This window comes from Euprymna scolopes, chromosome 7, assembly GCF_053919585.1.
Source record: "Euprymna scolopes isolate OS-2025 chromosome 7, ASM5391958v1, whole genome shotgun sequence".
Lineage (NCBI taxonomy): Eukaryota > Metazoa > Mollusca > Cephalopoda > Sepiida > Sepiolidae > Euprymna > Euprymna scolopes.
The window spans coordinates 141,093,816-141,116,315 of record NC_136488.1 but is presented as its reverse complement, the minus strand read 5'-3'; the positions used below and the strand labels follow the sequence as shown (position 1 = coordinate 141,116,315).

Sequence of the window (22,500 nt, the reverse complement as noted above, 5' to 3'; positions counted from 1 at the left end):
TGCTTTAGTAGAGTGTATTCCAATTTCTGCTGTAGCTATTGATTTGAACCTGAAATCATAAAAGAAAAACTGGTCAGTCATTTCATAAGATGTATAGCAATAACATAGTGAATTTTCAAGAGTCTACGATAAATTTAAATGCATTTAGAAAAAAAGTCTGGAAACTTATTGAAGACATCTTGTATTTAAGTCGGTGATAACAGATTTCGATTTAGTGTTAGGACGTATTTTTTGCTATACTAAATAGACTTGAAACAGCGACGCAGAAATTAAATGGACGAAATTAAATTACTCTGATTTGCTCAATTTGCGCTACGTAGTAAGTAACTTGCAAATACATAGTCATACAGCATCGTAATTACACACACACACACAATCACACACACAATCACACACACAATCACACGCACAATCACACGCACAATCACACATACACGCACATATATATATTTATATGGGAAACTACGCTTATTCAATTATATTTCAGCCTTTATTTAATGCAGCTCAATGTAACTACAAAGCATCTGTTATATAAACTTCACTTGTCTGTTTAAATGTATGTATGTATGTATGTATGTATGTATGTATGTATGTATGTATGTACGTCTGCGCAAAACTTTCGACAGAGGCGACGGATTTTCACGGGATTGGTATCGTTTTGAAGCTCGGGCCTTCGGATGACAAACATCGACAAATTGGCTAAAAATTTTTCGCTGATATTTTTACAAGTTATTCAACGACGTCGCATAGAAGACGTTATTTCGACCGCCCATGACGTCACAATCACGGTGGGCGCATCGATAAGGCAGTTTTTTTGGGTGGGAGGGCACCTCCTTTTCCTCTGACACGTGTTTCGTCGTCTACGATTTATCAGAGTGCTGAATCTAGCGAGATTCGACATCAGGACCATCCCGATGTCGAATCTCGCTAGATTCAGCCACTCTGATGAGCTCACAGACTCGAAATTTGATATACAGGGAACTGAGATTTGGGAAAATCTTTGTAATCTGTGTTCCGACAGAAATTTGGCTGTTAAGAGGTCAAAGTTCAACGATTTGACCTTTGAGAACTTTACCAAACTCCTTCAACAATTTTGGATCTAAACACTTGAAATTTTAGATATAGGTTCCTTGGACATGGATATAACTAAATAACTTTGATTTGAGCCAAAAACAATAAATATTAAAGGGTCAAAATAGGGGTCAATGTTTAAAAAATTTGATCTCTGTAGTCTCTACCAAATTACTCAGACAATTTCTGGTCTAAACATTTGAAATTTTACATAAAAGGTACTCAGAGATAGGGCAAGCTTTTTAATCGGTTTGGGTCGAAAATTTTCGACAGAGGCGATGGATTTTTACAAGATCAGTATTGTTTTGAAGCTCGACCCTTCAGACGACAAATACCGAAAAATTGGCTAAAAGTATTAATTTATTCACCCTCAACTGGGCGCTTTTCTACAGGAAGGGGTCGCTTTTTCGCCGATATTTTCGAAAGTCATACCCTATTTTCGATTGTCTAGCCTTAATTTAAACCTACGTCACTTCCGGCTTTGCGGTGATCGTAACAGCAAAGACGTCACGTTTTTTCCCGTTTTTTTCCTCCTTCGCGGTACGGGTTCGAGCCTGCCTTCCTACTAACACTTTTTAAAAAAAATTTTGCTCAACATACACCTCCAAACACCCGAGCAACGCCGGGCTGAAATGCTAGTATATATATGTATATATGCATCTATTTCCTTTACACGTGACAGTGCCCGTTGACTCAATCAATTTAATGTGTTTGCATTTCGAATAGCAGTCGGAAGCAATGGCCATTACGAATATTAGCATTTTCACCGACAGCTGTTCCATTGCATCACGTTTCATCATTGTGGCTAAATGTAGCAAGTGTTATCACGCTGAGGTTCGAACCTCGAGCGCCGCATAACGTATAACTACAACCAGCACTTGAAAATATTTCCAGCTGCACCACGGCAATTGCCATTGAGACGAATAGAAATTAGAGCGTTTATGTCTCTTCTTTGGTTGTATGTTGCATTTGGTTACACAGCCGGTAACCTAAAGAACTCTATTCTTTATGGAGGAGTATCTTTTCACGCTACGTGGAAATTGGCGTTTTGTTTACTAGATAGCTCAATCCTTTAGTGGAGATCTTTGTATTTTTACTACAGCGACTCTTTAACACCCGCTCTCATCATCCCACTTTTCTCCGCCTCCTCCTTCTCTTTCCCCCTCTTCCTCGCTTCTCTTTCGTCCTCCCTCTTCCTCAGTTGAGTTCAACCATTTGGCGATGGCACTTTTCATTGGCCCTGTTAGATTTCTAAAAAAAAAAAAAAAAAAACAAAGAAAAAGGTGGCATGTAATCTTGAAATATTTGTAAAACGTGCATGCGTGTGGATAGTTAAGGTTGGATGCGGGTGGTGGCAGAAATTGGGAACGAGGAGGTAGCGATAAATACGTGGCAAGTGTAATTACTCTCTCTCTCTCTCTCTCTCTCCCTCTCCCTCTTTCTCATTCTCTCTCTCTCTCTCTCTGTTTCTATCTCTCTTTTCTCTCTCTCCGTCGCCCTCCACATAATCAGCCATTAGTAAATGGCTACCAAAAGAAACGTGAGCAAATAACGTCCAGCTGCTGTTCAAAAACAAATCCAATCATCTCGTTTCTTACATCTCGACCGCTTTTACCTTATTCCCACTCCTCAACACTCCTTTCATGCTATTTCAAAACACACACACACAATATATACATATATATATATATATATAATATATATATATATATATATATATATATATATATATATATATATATATATATATATATATATATATATATATATATAAAGGTTGTTATTTTTTCAAACGAAAAGTAACAAATGAGATATAACGAAGTTCATACAAGAGTGCTCAATACCGAAGAAGAGCAAGTTACACTTTCAATATGTCTTTGCATAAGCAGTAATTTGTTGCTACGCAGTCATGAGCATGTTTTGGTCTCCTAGTATTTAGCGACTAAAGACTTCTTTGGGCAACAACGTTTATATTCAAAAGCGGAATTCTTAACCTAATTAAGAATTCTGAACCTAATTAAGAATATATATATATATATATATATATATATATATATATATATATATATATATATATATATATATATATATATATATATATATATGTTGTTTGTTTTGGTTTTAGCGATAGGTTTTGAATGAATTCAATTATTTACGAAAGTGCATTTTTACCTAAATGCGAGCTGGGAATAATTTTCCCTTTAACCAATTTAGTACCCCCAAATGGGGAGCGGTATATATATTATGTTGAAAATGTAATTATCCACTGACACGTGTTTCGTCGTCTACGACTCATTAGAGTGGCTGAATCTCGCTATATTCAGCCATTCTGATGAGTCGTAGACGACGAAACACGTGTCAGTGGATAATTACATTTTAAAAATAATATATATTTCTCGATGTCTCTGTTCAGTTTCAAGAGAGAATGGACATCCCTGTTAAGTGTAACTGTGAGGCAAGGTTGCGCAATCTCTAACCACACCTCTCCTGAATCGGTACTGCTTGGGTCCAGTGGAAAGGACAGGCGAAGACCGACTGTAGACACTGCCGAGATAAGCAGAGAGCACATACATCACCTGGAATTCCCAAATGGTCACCCATTTTAGTATTGACCAGGCTCAACATAGCTTAACTTCCGTGATATGATGAGAACCGGTGTGTCAACGTGAATATATATATATATATATATATATATATATATATATATATAAAGCTAGATGTGTGTGTGTGCGTGTGTGTGTGTGCGTGTGTGTGTATGTGTGTGTGTGTGTGTGTGTGTGTGTGTGTGTCTGGTCACGAATAGGCTCCTATATGGTTGACTATTTTAAAAAACTGATTACATATAATGATAGAAGATGTATCGAGACACAGGAATGGGTATGTTTGATCTGGCAGTTCATTAAAATTGTGGGGTCTGCGTTCGCGCCTGCTCCTGGTCCACAAAGTATGGAAATAAAAAATTTAAAAATTAAAAAAAAAAACGTTTACAAGTGTTTTTGATATGGATGTACATGAGAATACTTTGATAAATGTTTTAAGTTAAATAGAGATATTATTATGGAATGGAAATAGGCACAAACTTTAATAAGGACTTTTCATATTTATCTGCGTAAGTATACTTTGATAATTATGTTTCAGTTTGAAGAAATATGGTACAATAAAATTATGGGGTGTTTGTTCGCACCTGACCTCCATAGAATGGAAATATGTCACAAAATTTAACAAGGTTTTTTAATATAGATCCACAGAATATTGTGATAAGTGTTTCAGTGTGAACAGGTATGGTATAATAAATTATGGGGTTTATTTATTTTTTTTACTTTCATCATATTTTGCTTTGGTTTTGATACCCCCAAATTCGAAGCTATCTCTTTACGACTTTTCCTTCTCATAATCTATCATACTTTCATAAATCAGAGTCCACTTTCTGTAGGCTGTTTTTGAACTCAGTCAACGACGGGTACTTTTGCTAGTATATATATATATATATATATATATATATATATATATATATATATATATATATATATATATATATACCGGAATTTTAAACGATTTGATATATATATCGCAAAATCAAGACAACTAAATATAAAATGATGTTGTATTTCCTTATACGTTACAGTTGGTTCGTAACCATTCGGACAAATTCAAATATTATATCATTTAAAACTATTTCAAAATACTTTAGGGCAATCGCTTAATTTCTGAACTTATATACAAATGTGAAGTTAAGAATGATAATAGTAAAAAGGAGGAACTGAATGTTTTCAAGGCCAGATACGTAAATCATGTTGCATGATTTAACATTAGACCAGAGAATGAACCAATGATAGAAATAAGAATAAAATAAAAATAATTAGTGAAAATAAGAAGAGAAACACAACTGCATTAGATGACTGGGTTAGGGAACTACGTAAGAATAAGCAAAGAATATAAAATCAAAGCTAGTAAATATAAACCGAGTAAATCAAAAAGGTGTAATCTATGTTTACTAAAGGCATACCACATAGTGAATTCTAAAGAGGAAAATTTAAACAAAAAGTTAGATGTTATACAAAGCTGTCTTCATAGAAATAAATTCCTGTTATCATGCCTAAAGCATTATGAAAATAAATTTAAAAAAGGAAAAATTTACAGAATATGTTCACGATGAAATGTAAGTGGAAAGAGCAAGTTAAATTTAATACTTTAAGATTTTAAAATGGTGCAATAAATAAATAAATCATTAGATCATCAACTTAACGTATACAACAAAAATAATTATTCAAAAAAAAGAAGAAGAAAAACGCAACTGCATTAGGTTATTTGGTTAAAAAAAATTCTACGTAGGAATAATATGGAATTTGAATTAAAATGTTCAATTTTTGATAAATCTAGAAAATATAAACCGAGTAAATAAAAAAGATTTAATTTTACTTGAGCCATACCATATAGTGAATTCCATAGGAAATTTTAAACAAGAAGTTAGATGTTATACAAACCTGCCTTCATAGAAACAAATTGCTATTATCACGCCTAAAACCTGATTAAAATGAAATTTTATTAAAAAAGAAAATTAAGGATTAGGTTGAGAGTAAAATGTTAGTGGGGCAAGAGAATGTTAAATTGTTACGAAGATAAATTAATAGATCATCTGATTAACATATAGAAACTAAACTAGTTATAACATAATTAAAGGAAATAGAAATATATTTGTATTTAATAATCGTTATTGGTAATAAATTAACACCTGGTTAATTTCAATAACAGAAGAGGAAATAAAAAAATTGGAACATTAAGTAAATATGAGATATGGAGATGAATAGAATATGGTGGATTAAAATAGATTAAATCAAAATATAAAGTTGAAACAAACTAAAGGATGAACTAGACATAAACTGACATGGAGAGGATAAGGTTAGAAATATAAGTTTAAAATTAAGAAAAGTCTATTAATATTAAAGTAAGAATACATGTAATTTCGATAAAAGAGAGTTATCTCTCTTACAACGTAAACATATTAGATAATGGATAGTAAAGGTTTAAAAATAAAAATATAGTACTTAGATAATGATAAGACTTAATAAGTTAAATTTAGAATTTAAATTATTGGCATAAACAGTAAGGGATGAAGCAAAATTTTAATTAATACTATTTAAATAAACATTTTAATTATAATCCTTCTTAAGAAATAAAGCATGAAGAAAAACATCAACTAAAATATTGTAACATGTAAATAAAATTTATACGAAACTATGGTGGATTGAGAACAGCAGAGTTAAACATATAAATAGAAACTAAAATTTATACGAAACTATGGTGGATTGAGAACAGCAGAGTTAAGCATATAAATAGAAACTAAAATTTATACGAAACTATGGTGGATTGAGAACAGCAGAGTTAAGCATATAAATAGAAACTAAAATTTATACGAAACTATGGCGGACTGAGAACAGCAGAGTTAAACATATAAATAGAAACTAAAATTTGAAGGTGTAGATTAATATTTGGGAAATAAATCAATAAAATCAATAAATCGAGGGAAAATAATCATAAATAATTTTTAAAAAACATTAAAAGATTAATTGAATATAAAAATAAGAATTGTTGAAGTTTCATACAAAACATAGAAATACGAAAGTGGTTTAAATAATCAATGTGAAGGCAATCAAAATAAAACATAACTAACTAGTATCCGAAGGCATAACAATAATTCTTAATATTTATTTAAAAAATACATTCTAGTAATAAAGCCCTTAAGTAAATTAAAATTGATCCCTCTTAAGGGAATTAAAATAAAAAGTGGTTAACTTTAGTGCAAAGACAACAATCTTTATTCCAATTATTTTCCTGGCGATATGGCATTTATAGGCACTTTATTTCTTTCAGTTCTTGTGTTAATTACCGGTGGCTCTAAGGTGAAATGCTAAAATCAATGGTGTCTTTGTGGCTGGGTTTAAATATCCCAATCAGCAAAAATTATTACTTCTTCTGCTGATGATTGCGAAAGAACGAAATACTACTAACTGTAGATATAAAAATAACTGTCAGTATTTATGGGAATAAATATTATATCGTCTGTCTGAATACCCTATATATAAAATTTCAAGTCTGTAGATAAAAATCCGTTGGGAGTTGTCCTCACACACTAACATTCTCACTTACACTTATAATTTTTTTTTTTTTTTGTGTGTGTGTGTGTGTATTGATATTCATATTAAAACCCCTTTTTTATTTATTTAAAAAGAAAATACACCTTTGCTATACATGGCTCGTGGAATTGCATTCACTAGCAAAAGATCTGGCTAATCTGCACATTCTTTTAAACATTCATTTTAATTTATTCCCTATTAGTTTTTTTTTTTCGGTTTTCTTATGGAATGATCATCTTTAGTTAACTATTTCGTGTAATTATATTCATGCAGATATTCTACATGCTTTATACTTGCGTAACATTTTAGTAGACAGGTTATTGTAAACACAAACCGCTTTCTATATATACCACACATGCGTAGATATAGATATATATACATATTTATGTATAAGTACATATATTTATTTAAAAAATTTTGTGTATCAAAAATTTTGTCTATCAAATCTAGTTTTTGGTCTACAGACATAAAACTAAATATATAGGATATTCGAACCCATGCAAAACTTTATATTTGGATTTTAGCCGGGGAAAACCGATGCAAATGTGTGAAATTTAAAAAAAAAAATGGAATTTGCCAGGTGAAGGTCGAACGACAGCATTACAAATATGCATGCGTAGCGTAATAGCTATTAATTCATGTTTTAATTTTTAGCCTTGCAGCAAACGTGTCTCCATAGCTTAGGCATTAATGTCAAAGAAAAAATGTAATTCGTGGGCTAAACGTTTTGGTTTCAATTCTCGGTGGTGGCGATCGAATAACTTTTTAAAAACTTTTTAAAGCATTACTATATATTGCGTCCAATATAATATAATAATAAATACGAAATCTGCATTAATCAAAATATCATATTTAAGCGATTTTTACGACCGGGCATTGCCTAGCGGCCTGGTAATTTATATATATATATATATATATATATATATATATATATATATATATATATATATATATATATATGCATATATATATATATACAAAATCATAAAATAAATAAAAATAAATACAATCGCACAAATTGTGTGTGTGTGTGTGTGTGTGTGTGTGTGTGTGTGTGTGTGTGTGTGTGTGTGTGTGTGTGTGTGTGTGTGTGTGTGTGTGATTTTTGTTATAGATGGTAGGGGCATAATCCGAAATAATATAATGTCTGTTATTCTATCAACATTACGACTTGATTTCAATGATTATTTTTGAAGTTTTTATTAACAATAAATTTGTAATAAATCTTTAAATATAAATTTATTTAAAATAAGCAGATTTAGAAAAAATTTTTAAACATCCATATAGATGATATTTATATAATGTTCTACATCGTACTGAACACTTCTGAAACAATATTGCTTTTAGTTTACACTGTCAATATATTTGAACATTATATATATATATATATATATATATATATATATATATATATATATATACATATTTCTCTCTTTTTCGCTTCCTTTATATATATATATATATATATATATATATATATATATATATATATATATATATATATATATATATATTGCATAGAAAAATGCGAGCATGAAAAGTAATATGGTTAAGATTAGCTTAGAACTAGAAAAGAAAAAGACAAGATATTTTAGTAAAAAATAGAATAAACTTAAAACTTTAAATATTGCAGCATTAAGATTTTATTTAAATCTAATTTAACATTATATATAAATTATTAATGCTGCAATATTTTAAGTTATAAATGTATTCTATACTTTACTAGAATAACTTGTCTTTTTCTTTTCCAGTTTAAAAAACCAGTCCTTTTATTTTTCTAAGCTAAATCTTAATCACATTGTTCAATGCAATCCATGATTTTTCCAGCCTTTGCTTTTAAATAATTCTTTTCTTTTTTTTTGCGTTTAATATCATATGCATTGTCAACAATCCATAAAAAAATATTATCAACTTCTTTAAATTGACTAAATAAAAAAATAAAATAAAAATAAAAGACGTAATTTAGTAAATAAACAGTAAGGAGGAAAAAAACGTCGCAAGCGAAATATTTTTAGCCCTAGTACTGCAAACTGCTTCACGTTTGTTAACTCTCTCTATATATAACCCAAATAAGATCGCATGCGAGCGACATTCCAACTATGATTTATGAAGGTGTCGATGACGAAAAAGTTGCTATGGTAGCCAACAGCGAATCAGAATAAACCATCTCTCACTTTCCTTAATAATTCTGAAGACTTTTGAGCCCCAATAATTTTATTATAACTTTTGTTTTGATGAAGAAAAACTGAAATGTTTTGTTTCAAAATATAGCTGAGAAGGTGGCCTATGAACCGTAAAAATTGTTTGAAATTTAGTCGCAAAATGAGTGAGTTGTGAAGTTTTAAAGCAGTTCTAAATGAGTAAAACTAACATTTAACCATAGATAATGATATATAATTTTAAGTACTTTATATGAAATGGTTTTATATCATGTCTGGAGCGATTTCTACAAGAGAAGAAAACTATATCGTTTTAACTAATACACCCCCACATATCAATATATATATACTGTTCAGAAAGTGTGAGAGAATATATATATAATGATTTTCCACAGCCGAACCAATGTCGCAGTCCACAAGAGCCAAGAAAGCCAACAAACCGGACTCGAGTTTCTCCCTTATTTGGGCTCATCAGTTAGACATATCTGCGCTCAGGATTTGAAACCCGAACCTCTTGCATGCTAGGCGAGCACTCTACCAACTGAGCAAACACGCCACACACGCAGGAACGTCTATCAACTTACACAGATTAAGCAACCAGCGGCACTGTGCCGCGGGTTGCTTAATCTGTGTAAGTTAATAGAAACTAGAAAGCTGATTGGCTAACTAAAAACTCAATAGAAGGTGCGAGACAACCACAAAATTCTCGCATAAGCCTGAAGAATCCTTGAGTGAATGAAACGCGGAATATTCTGTGTAGCTTAATCGCCATATATATTTTATAACTTACTATATATATATATATATATATATATATATATATATATATATATATATATATATATATATACGATGCCTCCGTTCAGTCTTGAAATACAATGGATCGCGCCCCCTGTAGGGGCAACTGCGCGTGTAATTGTTTGGCAAGGGTTGCGCAATCACGAACGATACCGCTCTTGAATCGGCAATGTTTGAGTCCAGTGGCAAGGAGCATATATATATATATATATATATATATATATATATATATATATATATATATATATATATATATATATATATATATATACGGTACTTGCTTGAACCTACCCAGTTTAAACTACAAAAAAAAAGGCGTGTAGTTCAACCAAATTATTATTTGCTAGGACAAATGTCTTTCTTGTTGTACCTTTCCTCTGGGGGTCATTGTTTGTTAAGTGCCAGTGAGTGCAAAGAACCGAGTAAAAAGTTTTTTACATCATTTTGTGACATCTATTACATTCAATATCAAAGGATTATATTTGGCCACGAAATGCTTGCTCAACGTGATTTCCCCCTTAAGTCAACAAAACAGTCTTTTCGGCGAACCACACAAATGATCATTTTCAATGCGCGCCATTTTTTTTTTTTTTTTTCGCTCGCAGATATTATCGGTAGATTAATTTCCACTTTCATACGATTATAATGTTCGGCCATTTTTTTTTTTTTCTCTCTTCTATTTTTTTTTTTTTTCATATTCTCGTTTATATACGGAAGCCTCTTTTGTTCTTGAGTGACAATGGATGCCCTCCTGTAAACGTGTCTGCGCCTATAATGAAGCAAATGTTGCACAATCAAAAGCCCTAACTCTTCTAAATTGATATTTCTTGGATCCAGTGGTAAGGAGAAGTCTGGAACGACTTAATCTTTAACAGGGATGAGCAGAGAAAGACTGGTGTTGTTTTTTAGTTTTCCTTTTCTTAGTTTAGTTGCACTACCAAATCGTCATGATCTAGTCTACACTAATAGCTGGAGAGCGGTTCTGTGGCTTCACATCTAAGAGTCTAGGCCATCAGCAAATGTGTTACAGTAGGCTCGGTAGAACCAGTACCCACAAGAACGAGGCCACCGTCTGCGCATATGTATGATTGGTTAGGTGGAATTACTGTAAGAAGAACGAGGTGAAAGGGTGGAAGCCATAATTTGTAGTTGGTGAAAAAAAAAACTGACCCTTTAATTCTAGCCGATTTCAAAATAAACATTTCGCTGAAGATAATAAAAAAGGGGAGGGATAAAAAGCAAAAGTTGATAGAATTTTAAACAAATTCAAAGCCCCCCCCCCGTCCCACTCCCACTAGCCCTTCCACTCCTTTACTCTACATACTCTTTTGTTCTTTCTTTCTTTTTTTTTTTTAGTTTGATTTTTTCATTCCTTTTCAAATAACAGAGTGATTTCAAATCAAGCAATGTTAACGTTAGTTTCATTGTAAAATATCCGGCGTGAGGACGCTGCATCTCTAAAAGAAATTGTCACAGAAACATGTATGCACTTATGTAGCCAATAATGTTTTTATAAATAAACATATTATAATCTCTCTCTGTCTCTCTGTCTCTCCCTCTCTGTATATATATATATATATATATATATATATATATATATATATATATATATATATATATCCTAAGATTAAGGGTGGTGGTGTTTGATCAACACTGCTGGGGAGCCATGATGTAATATACTGTTTTGTTTTTAAATCCCCAAAACAGTGTTTCATGGTAAACAACTGATGATCCCTTGAAAAATAAATTATTGGTATTATAGTAAATTCGAGAGCGAGTTGATGCAGTGATTGCAGGTGATTAAATGACTTACTGACTAGATGGTTTTCTAACGAATGATAAAAAATATTTTTTGTATAGTTTTAAAGGTTAAAAACTTCCAAGACTATATATATATATATATATATATATATATATATATATATATATATATATATAACTACCTTTGCCTAGACGTCAAATATGTTTATATATATATATATATATATATATATATATATATATATATATATATATATATATATATATATATATATATAGCTTTGCATATGCGTAAAATACGTTTAAATATAATATTTTTATTTGTCCAGATTTTGCATATATCATTATAGAGTTGTGATTGCAAAAGTAAAAAAAAAGAAGTATTTAGGTACCATCAGCTAGAATCGAAACTGTAACATTCAAAGCTGGTGACGTTACCACTGTACCAACATGACACGAATATAAACCGATTAATAATGAAGAATAAACTAAGATGAATGTACACAATGTTTAATGATTTTTTCCCCCCAATTTTGACCCATTTTTGACCCCTTAAAAACAATCTTAACCGGCTTAAGAGGCATAAAAGAATGGCCCGTAAAAAATCCAAGACCCCTAGCGCCGCTCTGCTACTTTTAGTTCCGGAGAAGATAGAGTTTGAAAATATGGAGATAGGCAGACAGACATATAGGCGTTTATATATTAGATTATATATATATATATATATATATTACCTAAACGATAGCAAGTAATTTGGCAATATATGTGTGTGTGTGTGTGTGTGTGTGTGTGTGTGTGTGTGTGTGTGTGTGCGTATGTTTGTGTGTGTCTGTCTGTCTGTTTCGTTAAATATTACAGACAAATAATAATTTACTAAAATTACTTATAAGTTTCAAATAATAAATGAAAATTGTCTATTTCTTCTTCCAAAATTGTCTATTTCTTCTTCCAAAATTGTCTATTTCTTCTTCCATTAAATTCATTCTCTTTCCTAGCTTATTATTCTTTAAATAAATAAAACAAATGTTAACAATTTCTTTATTGACGAAAATTTGTAAGAATTTAAATCTGTTTAAAGCAATGTAATCTTCTGTAATATAAATCTCACCTTTCTGTTTAAATGTATGTATGTATGTATGTGTGTATGTATGTATGTAAACTTTCGACAGAGGCAACGGATTTTTACGACATCGGTTTCGTTTTGAAGCTCGACTCTTCGGGCGAAAAACATTAATTCCTTCACCCTCAACTGGGCACTTTTCTACAGGGATGGGTCGCTTTTTTCGCTGATATTTTCAAAAGTCATACCCTCTTTTCGATTGACAAGCCTTAATTTAAACCTTCGTTCCTCCAGTTTGGCCATGGATGCAACAGCAAAGACGTCAGGTCTTTTTATTTTTTTTTTCACGTTCTTTTCCTCTTTCGGGGTACGAGTTCGAGCCTGCCTACTACCACTTTTTTTTTGTATTTTTCTTTTTTTATTTTTTGCTCAATACACATCTCCGGGTAACGCCGAGCACCCGGGCTAGTGTAAAAATTAAAAAAAAAAAAAAGAAATTTCAGCTTTTTATTTATTTATTGTACCATTTTGATTATGTATAAATATAATTCAAAGATAATATTTGGTTGATTTATTATAACATTTTAGATATTTTTAAAAAAATAATTAAACGAACTTTTCAACTTAAAAGTTATTAACTGTTACTATTTGAATAATTTTTAATAAAAGTAAACCAATTATTATTAATTGCGAGAATTTAGATATTTTCGTTTTTTTTTTAATTAATTATAACAATTTAAATATTTTGAACTAAAATAAAACGAAATTTTAGTCTTTATGTTTTGTTTGTAACAATTTAAGATGCTCTTTCAAATTCTAGTTATCATCTAAAGTGTCCTTTAAACAAATAATGTCAACTTTTTAAATATGTTTGTTTAAAACTAACAGTTTTGAGTGTTTTTAAGGTATTCGTTAAAATAAAAGGTATGCGAAAAGTAGCTATCTTAATGGATTAATTCGATGAAACGACCAAATTTGATTTTGGAACAATTTATTTTAAAATTGTCATGGAATGTATTTTTTACCTAAACGATACCAAGTAATTTGGCAATTTGGGTATACGATAAAAAAATTATGATGCGAGTTAGAGCTTCCAAGCCTCTATTATTTTGCTTTCACTATTTGCATGCTTCATGGAAACAAAATGGCTGCCTGGACCCGCCTTGGTTTTACATTGGTTATTATATGTAATTGTAGGGCTCCGTGACAGTTTGATAATGCGAACGATCCTCACAGAATCTGCTTACGCTAGAGGGGTTGTCGTATTGATTAATGACGATTGCGTTAATGAAATAGATCGATGGATCGACCAAGTTTTGAAGCACAATTGGGAAAGCAACAAACACTTGGCCAATAGCTGCAATGGCTGCCGACAATAATGATTGAATTGAAGCAGAAATCGCATTGCAATTCTTTTCTTTATTTCCTTTTTTATTTTCACCCATTCGCTCTTTGTGTAGTTTCACCTGATATATTTTTATTTTTTGTAAGACACTTCGTAAAAAAGAAAAATGAACATTTAATTTGTTCTTTGTGGATTCAATTTTAACTTAGAAAAATAAGTTTTTCTCCATTTATTTTTTTTAATTGTTTTAAGCTTATAATCAGGGATTTTTTTTTTTCGTTTCGACCCTGGCTGTAACACCTGGATATTGTTTCAACATGTTCTTTGTCTGTCTGTCTGCCTGTCTGTCTGTCTGTCTGTCTGTCTGTCTCTCTCTCCCTCTCTCTCTCTCTCTCTCTCTCTCTCTCTCTCTCTCTCTCTCTCTTCTACCGCCCTTCTTTCTCTCTCTCTTTCTCTTTCTCTCGTCTCTCATTCGTCTTTCTCGCATCCCCTCTGCCGTTCTCCCAGGTCTGGGCCCTCTCTCTGTTCTTCATATATTTCCTGTGTCTCTTTTTCCTTCTCTCTCAGATTTCATTTTGTTGCTTTCCCCTCTTTCTCGCGCTTCGTCTCGTCTCACTTTGGACTCTCTGTCTCTGTCTATCTGTCTGGCTAGCTTTCTATATATCTGTATCGCACTCAGTTAGTCTCTATCTATCTATCTCTTTCTCTCCTGTTTCATGTTTCTCCCTTATTCATTTTTCTCTTTCTCCTCTCTCTCTCTCTCTTTCTCTCTCTCTTTCACCTTCTCTCTCACTCTCTCTTTTTCACTCGCTTTCTCTCGTTTCTCATTCGCACTTCTCTTTGATCTCGTATCTTCTTTCTCGCCAGTCTCGTGTTTTTCTTAATCATATCTCTCCTCCCTTTTTTCCCTCACACATCTTGTCGCTTTCCTTTCTCTCTTCCTGATTCATATGTCTCACCTCCCCCCTATCTCTCTCTCTCTCTCTCTCTCTCTCTCTTTTAATTCGCCTCTCTTCTTCACTATCTTTCTGTCTCTCTATCGCTTCTCGATCCTGTCTCACCCCCGCTCTATCTTCTTCGTTTTCTTTCTAATTTTGCGTTTTCTCAAACTTTAGAACCCATCTCTCTTTTTTTTCTCTCTTTCTTTGTTTTTTCTCTACTTTTTTCTACACTTCTCCCTTTTTATTGCTAACTCCTTTCTTTCTTTTTCTTTCTTTCTGTCTATTTTTACTTCTTTAGTTTTTGTCCTTTTTTTCTTTCTTTCTATGTTTCTTTCGTTAACCTTTTCTTTCTTTATCCATTTTTCTAGTTTTTACATTATCTTCTAGTTTGTTGTTTCTTAGTGTCATTTCCCATTTCACATTCTTTTCTACTTTCCCCTTTTTTCTTTTTTTTTCTTTGTCCTTTTCCTTTTCCTAAGTTGCCTTTTTACTGCCTTTTTTCTTTTATTTTCTTTCTCCGTCCCATTTACCTGTACAATTCATCTTTCTTCTCTTCTTCCTCCTTCCCCTTCTCCCCTCCCTTTCTCTTTCATTTCTCCTTCCTCAATTTTTCTTTCCTTTTTGCCCTCTCTTTCCTTTCTTTTATTAGTTCTGTTGTTTCCTGCTTCTTTTTTCTTTCCCAACTTCCGGTTTCTTTTTTCTTCTCTCCTCTTTCCGATCGCCTCCTCTTCCATCTTACTCTATTAATGTCTTTTCATTCTCCTCCCCCTTTCCAATTGTCCTCCCACTCCTCATTCCTTTTCATTTTCCTCCTACGACTACTCTCTTTTCATTCTCCTCCCACTCCTCCTCATCTTGCATCTTCTGCTCCTTTTTTTTCTTTTTCTGTCTTTCATCCTACTCCCATCTCTTCCTATTCTCCTCTTCCCTTCAGCTTCCGATTCTCTGTCCACTTCACTTCTCCTTCCCAGTCTCCTATCACTACTCCTCTATTTCCTTTTTCCTCCCCCTCATCATCACTTACTATTTCTGCCCACCGTTGTTCCGTTCGATCTTCTATCACCCTTCCCCCTCTTTACATTCTCTTCTCACCCCTCATTTTTTTTACTATTCACCTTCTACCCTCATCTATTTCCATCAATCCTTTCTTTCCATTCTCCTCCCACTCTCCTCCTTTTTCATTCTCCTTTACGTTGTCTCCTTTTTTACTGTTTCAATATTTAGCCGGCAAACCTTTTTGCGTGTTTATTGCATTTTGCTTTTAAGTTAAATGTCAATGTTGCCTTGTCAAGTAAATCGACAGTGGAATTCGGGATGGCGACTATCACCTTTTCGGTAGCCTCCATTTACGTATGTCGCATAATTTAGTTGGGTTCAATCTTAACCACCTGTAATCAATAATGCGACCGACACCCAGAATAGAATCTATATATATTTAAAACATATTAATAATAAAAAAAAACATCGCCATTTTAACCGTCTCACATTGTAACCTGCGCCTCCCAATCATGAAAGCCCTACTCACTCGCATAAACAAACCGACGATCAATCAGGCTCAATATGAGGGGCGGAGGCACGCTTAAATGCTTTTAACGATTTTAAACGATTTTAATCGACTTTGTCAATAAATTCACTAAACGCAATTTTTTAATTCGTCACTCGCCTGAAGACGACTCATGAAAGTCGAAAACGTTCGCAATTATTGCAAATTCCTTTTTACACTCGAACAGAACGTTCAAACATTGGCCGGCCAAATGAAAAAAAAACGAATCGCAAGAGAAACAAACAGGGATTATCTCTGCTTCTCACTGAAACATGAATATATAAAACAACAGTATGTTTGTGTCTGTGTGTGAAAATATTTAACCGATAAACTCTTAAAGTACAGGTCACATAATATTGAAATTAACAGGAAATGGTAATCATATACCAAGGATGGTTTGTAACAAGTAAATCTTTGTTTAGATGGATGAATATCAACAAATTGAAAAGGAAAATGTTCATTTTAACTTCCCAACATATATTTATTACTTTTGAACATGCGCAAATTCATTCATAGCTTGAAGTGTTTCAAATTTAAACTCTACTTATCTATTTATCCATAGCTGAAACGGCAGGAAACGCGGCTGGGGCGCTTAATCTTTTGATTTCGATTCTAGCTAATGGCACTCCGGTTATTTATTTATTTATTTTATTTTTTTTTTTATTTTGAAGTCAGTACTTTATATTAGGTGCAATATTATATTCGATGGAGAAGTAGCTCTACAACAATAAATACGAAATCTGCATTAATTAAAATATATTTAAGCGTATTTTACGATCCGAAAAGATATAGATAAAACAACAACAACAAAAAAACGAAACATTTTTCTCTTTCTCTCTTTCTATATCAAACGCCGTAATAGAATGCGTCTCGTCACACACAAGTTTGTAAAAATTGTGGGAGGAAACCATTTCAAATATTTAGTGGAACAGCAAAAGAATGTAACAGGTTTTACAACCCTAGTCGTCTGAAATGAATCCAAGAAAAATATTTGACTTTATTTCCATGATGAGATATTTCTTTCTTTCTTCTTTCTATGCCTATTGATGCGGTGTTGTGTTATTCTATTTTTCCTGTTGTAAGACTTTCAGGTTTGAGAAGTTTGACACGTTTGTTTGCTTTTTATTTATTATTTATTTCTTTTTAACTTCACTGATTGAGACGTTATTTTACATGAACATGAGTATTAGTGAGAACACAAGCGAAGCATAATATTTTCCGGTCATTTTGGACAGGAAGTGAATAATTGTTTTATTATAACTACTAAGTCGGACTTCTGACACCTAACATTCCTATTTATTTGCCTCCCCACGAAGGCAGTTAGACACAAGGTCAGTTTTTGATATAGGAAAAATGCAGCTCCCCTAAAAGGAGCACTCTGGATTCTGATTGCTTTGAACAGTGTTCCTTCAAACTACAGAAGCTGATAAAAAATAGATGACGTCACCAATCCTATAATAAAAACGTAACATGCGGTCGCAGCCGAGATTGAACCTCACTACACGAGTTTGTAGTGCAATTCAAATCTTGTTAGTAGCTGAATGCTTCACCAAGGCTATCAAGGGTATTTTTTTATCGTGACGCCATCAGTAGATGGGTTGACTACCATGGCTTAACAGAAGGCCGTTTACCCTCGAGAGAAGGATAGACAGTGCGAGTTTCTCAACCTGGTATTTTACCTAGCGGTACATACAACGCCTCGCCTTCCCAAATGGTCACCTATCTGGTACTGGCCAGGCTCAATGTTGCTCAACTTCGGTGATCTGGCGAGAACCGGTCTGTCAACGTTATTATGACGCATTTTACGTTTTATATCAACACTAGCCTGGGTGCCCGGCGTTGCCCGGATGTTTGGTGGTGTGTGTTGAAAAAAAAAATTTGTAGTAGTCAGTCAGGCTTGAACCCGTATAGCGAAGGAGGATAAGAACGTGACCCCCCCCCCACAAAAATAAAAAGCAATGACGTCTTTGTCGTTACGTCCATTGCCAAAACGGAAGTGGTGAGGGTTTAAATTAAGGCTAGTCAATCAAAAAGAGATGATGACTTTCGAAAATATCGGTGAAAAAAGCGACCCCTCCTTGTAGATAAGTGCCCAGTTGAAGGTGAAGGAATTAATGTTTTTGGCCAATTTTTTATATTTGTCGTCCGAAAGGTCGAGCTTCAAAATGATAATGATTTTGTGAAAACCCGTAGCCTTTGTCGAAAGTTTTAGGCAGACATACATACATACATACATACATACATACATACATACATACATTTAAACAGACAGGTGAGATTTATATTATAGATGAATTGCACCAAAAGAATGTAAATATTTAGTCAGGATTTAATTGTAGAGAAAAATATCCTAATGTCAGGTTGTCCTGACAAACTCCTGTACAAAGAGACATTAGATAATCGAGGATAGTTTCTAGTGGGCATTCAAGTTCTTTCCAATTTCAAAATCTTTACAGGAGGCATTCAAGTTTTCTCCTATGTTCGAATGACCAATTACATGACCATTTAAATTCAACTGATATAAGGGAGATCACCGAGATCTCAAAATACACCTGCAGTTCTTGATGAGTTATTTCCCTTTGTTTCTCCATCGTTATTCTAATTTACTTGCCAACCCACGAGGGCAGAGTTAGACACAAGGTCGGTTTTTAATGTGAAGAAAATCCAGCTCTCCTTAAAGGAGCCCTCTAGACAGGAACAAAAATAAAAAATTGTCTCAGTCATGAAGGATTTCTCCTCTACTGACCGAAGACAGAGAAGGTGAAGTGTGGTATAAAAGAAGATACACACAATATTATCAGGGTTTATCGTCTATTTTCCCAATAATCTGAGTGACAGCAAGTTTATTGCTATTCCAGCGCTCTCCTTTCAATTCCATTATTATGGTAACTTGGTCGTAATTTTTACATCGGCCAACACCAGCAGGTGCTCAAATAATAAAATAAAAAAAAAACTAGTAATGATATAATACTTTCCTCTGAAAAGAGCACTTTTAAAACAGGAATAAAATGGGGCAGGTGTTTACCACAGATAAGGTCTCACATTTGGTCAAGCTCTTCGACACATGACATGATTACTTAATGTCCCGTATCCTTTTTAGCTTTCTGTCAAGTTCCATAATGTCACCCTCCCCTGTCGTCTATTTCCCGTCCTTTTCAAGATTACCTCTCTCAAAAAGTTCACTGCTTTGCTATTTCAAGTACTACGACATACGAAGCTTTAGTAACTTGTTAGTTTTCTTCTTTAAAATCTTGTGTTAAAAACAGCTTCATTTTTTTTTTAGAGCATTCCAATGGTGTTCAAAAATTAAAAAAAAAAATGTTCTTGCCTTTGTGATGAGGATGAATATTTTGCAAATGTTGTTTCATCTTTGCTGGTTTCATAGAATCATTTATCAAAACTTTACTACAAATAACACATTGGGGATTTTTCTTCTCCATTTATGATGATGGATGTGAATGCATTTTCAATATATGAATTTCTTTTTTTTTTTTTTTGAAACTCATGATGGGCTCCGAATTCTATAATTAAAAACAAGAAAAGGTTAAAACAATAAATGGGTTGAAAATCCATCTCATAAGAATCCAAAATTCATCTCTGGGGGTGAATTTCACTCCCGTTGAGAACCTATGCACTAGGGTGTTCTCACACAGGTCACCATGAGAGATAACTCATTGATAATAATCAGTGGTATTACCTGGAGTATGGGTGACGAAAAGTCACCCCAGATCTCAGCAAACTCTCCACCTCCTTGGATAATCTTGGCATATTACTCTGCTTGATAGCAACAGCCGCGTACCATTGATCTATCGCTAGCAACGACTTTTGGTCTTGACTGGAATTTTGGTGGCAATAAGCCTTCCTGTGATCCCAATACTCTTCGCACTCATCGAGTGGATGTCTAGCAAGTGCGCTGCCTAGTCGACCCTTCCATCCTCCTTGACCCTTCATGACTTGCGTGATATCAGCGATGTTGGTTCACTTGTGAAGTGGAGGTGACACAGTTTATAAGATTTCTTGTAGTTTCAATTATCTAGGCTTCATATGGTGTTCTTTCTACGATTTTGTTTTGTTTTCGTTTCAGTTTCCATGTGCTTAGTCAGTGTTCATAGTTTATGTGGGTTGCTTGCCGCATTCAAGGATTTTCCGTCAGATTACAGCTGTTTTTATCGTTACTGTTCGTTGTATAGTGTCAGTCTTCTTCTATTATTATTATTATTATTATTATTATTATTATTAGTAGTAGTAGTAGTAGTAGTAGTAGTAGTAGTAGTAGTCACTAGGAGTTTTCAAACAGACCGTCAAAGATTTTTTTTAGAACAACCTGTGGTGTTCCCTAGAGTCTGAGTGACAACGAGTTTCCCCAGATTTCCAGTACTCTTCATCTCTTTCGATGAACTTTGCAAAAGGATTTGCGTTATCGCAACAGCCGCTTACCATTGATTTCTTGCTGACAGCGACCATAGGTTTTCAGTAGGATTTAGGTGGCAATAAGCCTCCCCAAAGGTCCCAGTCTTCTTTGCACTCATCCAGCGGAAGTCTGGCTAGTGTTTTCCCTCATCGGTCTTTCCATCCTCCTTGACCATCCTCACTTATTTGGTGTGGTGCCAGTTTATGGTGACATACACAAAAAGGGCGGCAGGACCCAGGGTCGCATGGGGGTGCCTTACAATTATAACGTTCCATGTGATCATGTGATGTTTATTTGTGTTTTACATCTGTAGCCATTTCTGTGTCCAGGTTGTCTCTTTAGTTCAAGTGTGGTGTTAGTTTCCACATTCAAAGGGTTTCCTTTATATTTTTAGCCGTTTTTATTATTGTTATCCGTTGTATCTTCCTAGCTATCCCTCTGGTTCCAATCTCTCTAATTCTTTTTTTTAAGTTTTTCGGTATTGTTCCCAGCGCTCCTACCATTAATGGTGTTATATTTAAGCTCTGTCTCCTTGATCTTCACTCTGTGGTGTTCCCTGGAAGCTAAGAGACAAGTCTCCCTAGATTTTCAGTACGCTCCACCTCCTTCAATTACATTCGCAAATGACTTTGCGTTATCACAACAGCCGTTTATCATTGATTTCTATTATTATTATTATTATTATTATTATTATTATTATTATTATTACTACTACTATTATTATTATTATTATTATTATTATTATTATTATTATTATTATTAACAGGGATGGAAAATATCGGAAAACCCAAGAATTGAATGAGATTGGAGATATCATATTCGAACCGAATCGTGACAACAACTTTTGTGTGACCACCAACGACTACAACTTCACTTCTGAAGCGGCAAAATCCTTCTCCACAAACGCCGGAACCAACTGTTTGGGTGGGAATGTGAGAATAGCAGTCAGTACCGTCACGATTCCGAATCCCTCTAGCGAAACCTACTCAACTGGCAAGGGTCCTTCGGCCTCTTCGATGATCACAGCCGTCACCCCCGAATACGGCATTATTTCTAACCTCAGAGGATACACGTCGAGCGATAACAATGACAATAATCTTGAGAACGCCAATTCAAGCATCCCGACCAGTGTTAATTCTACCTCGACGCCAGCCTCCTCATCAACCCAGATAGATGGCGGATCAACTTTGATTCAAGGCAGAAGTGTCGAGCCAGCCAATTCGACTGAATCCGGCAATTTGCCCCCCTCCCAACTCGATCGAACCAACGCTGGCAGC

At 33.6% G+C, this 22,500-nt stretch overlaps 1 protein-coding gene across 1 annotated transcript in view; it reads left to right on the top strand.

Annotated features, from left to right (window-relative positions):
• Nucleotides 1-22,500, top strand: part of LOC145280007 (uncharacterized) — a 512,870-nt gene that overhangs the window by 193,346 nt on the left and 297,024 nt on the right. Inside the window, exon 3 of the mRNA XM_080131636.1 lies at nt 21,990-22,500. This exon is cut by the window's right edge and continues 117 nt beyond it. Within this exon, the coding sequence (XP_079987762.1) occupies nt 21,990-22,500 (511 nt within the window). The remainder of the gene's footprint in view (nt 1-21,989) is intronic.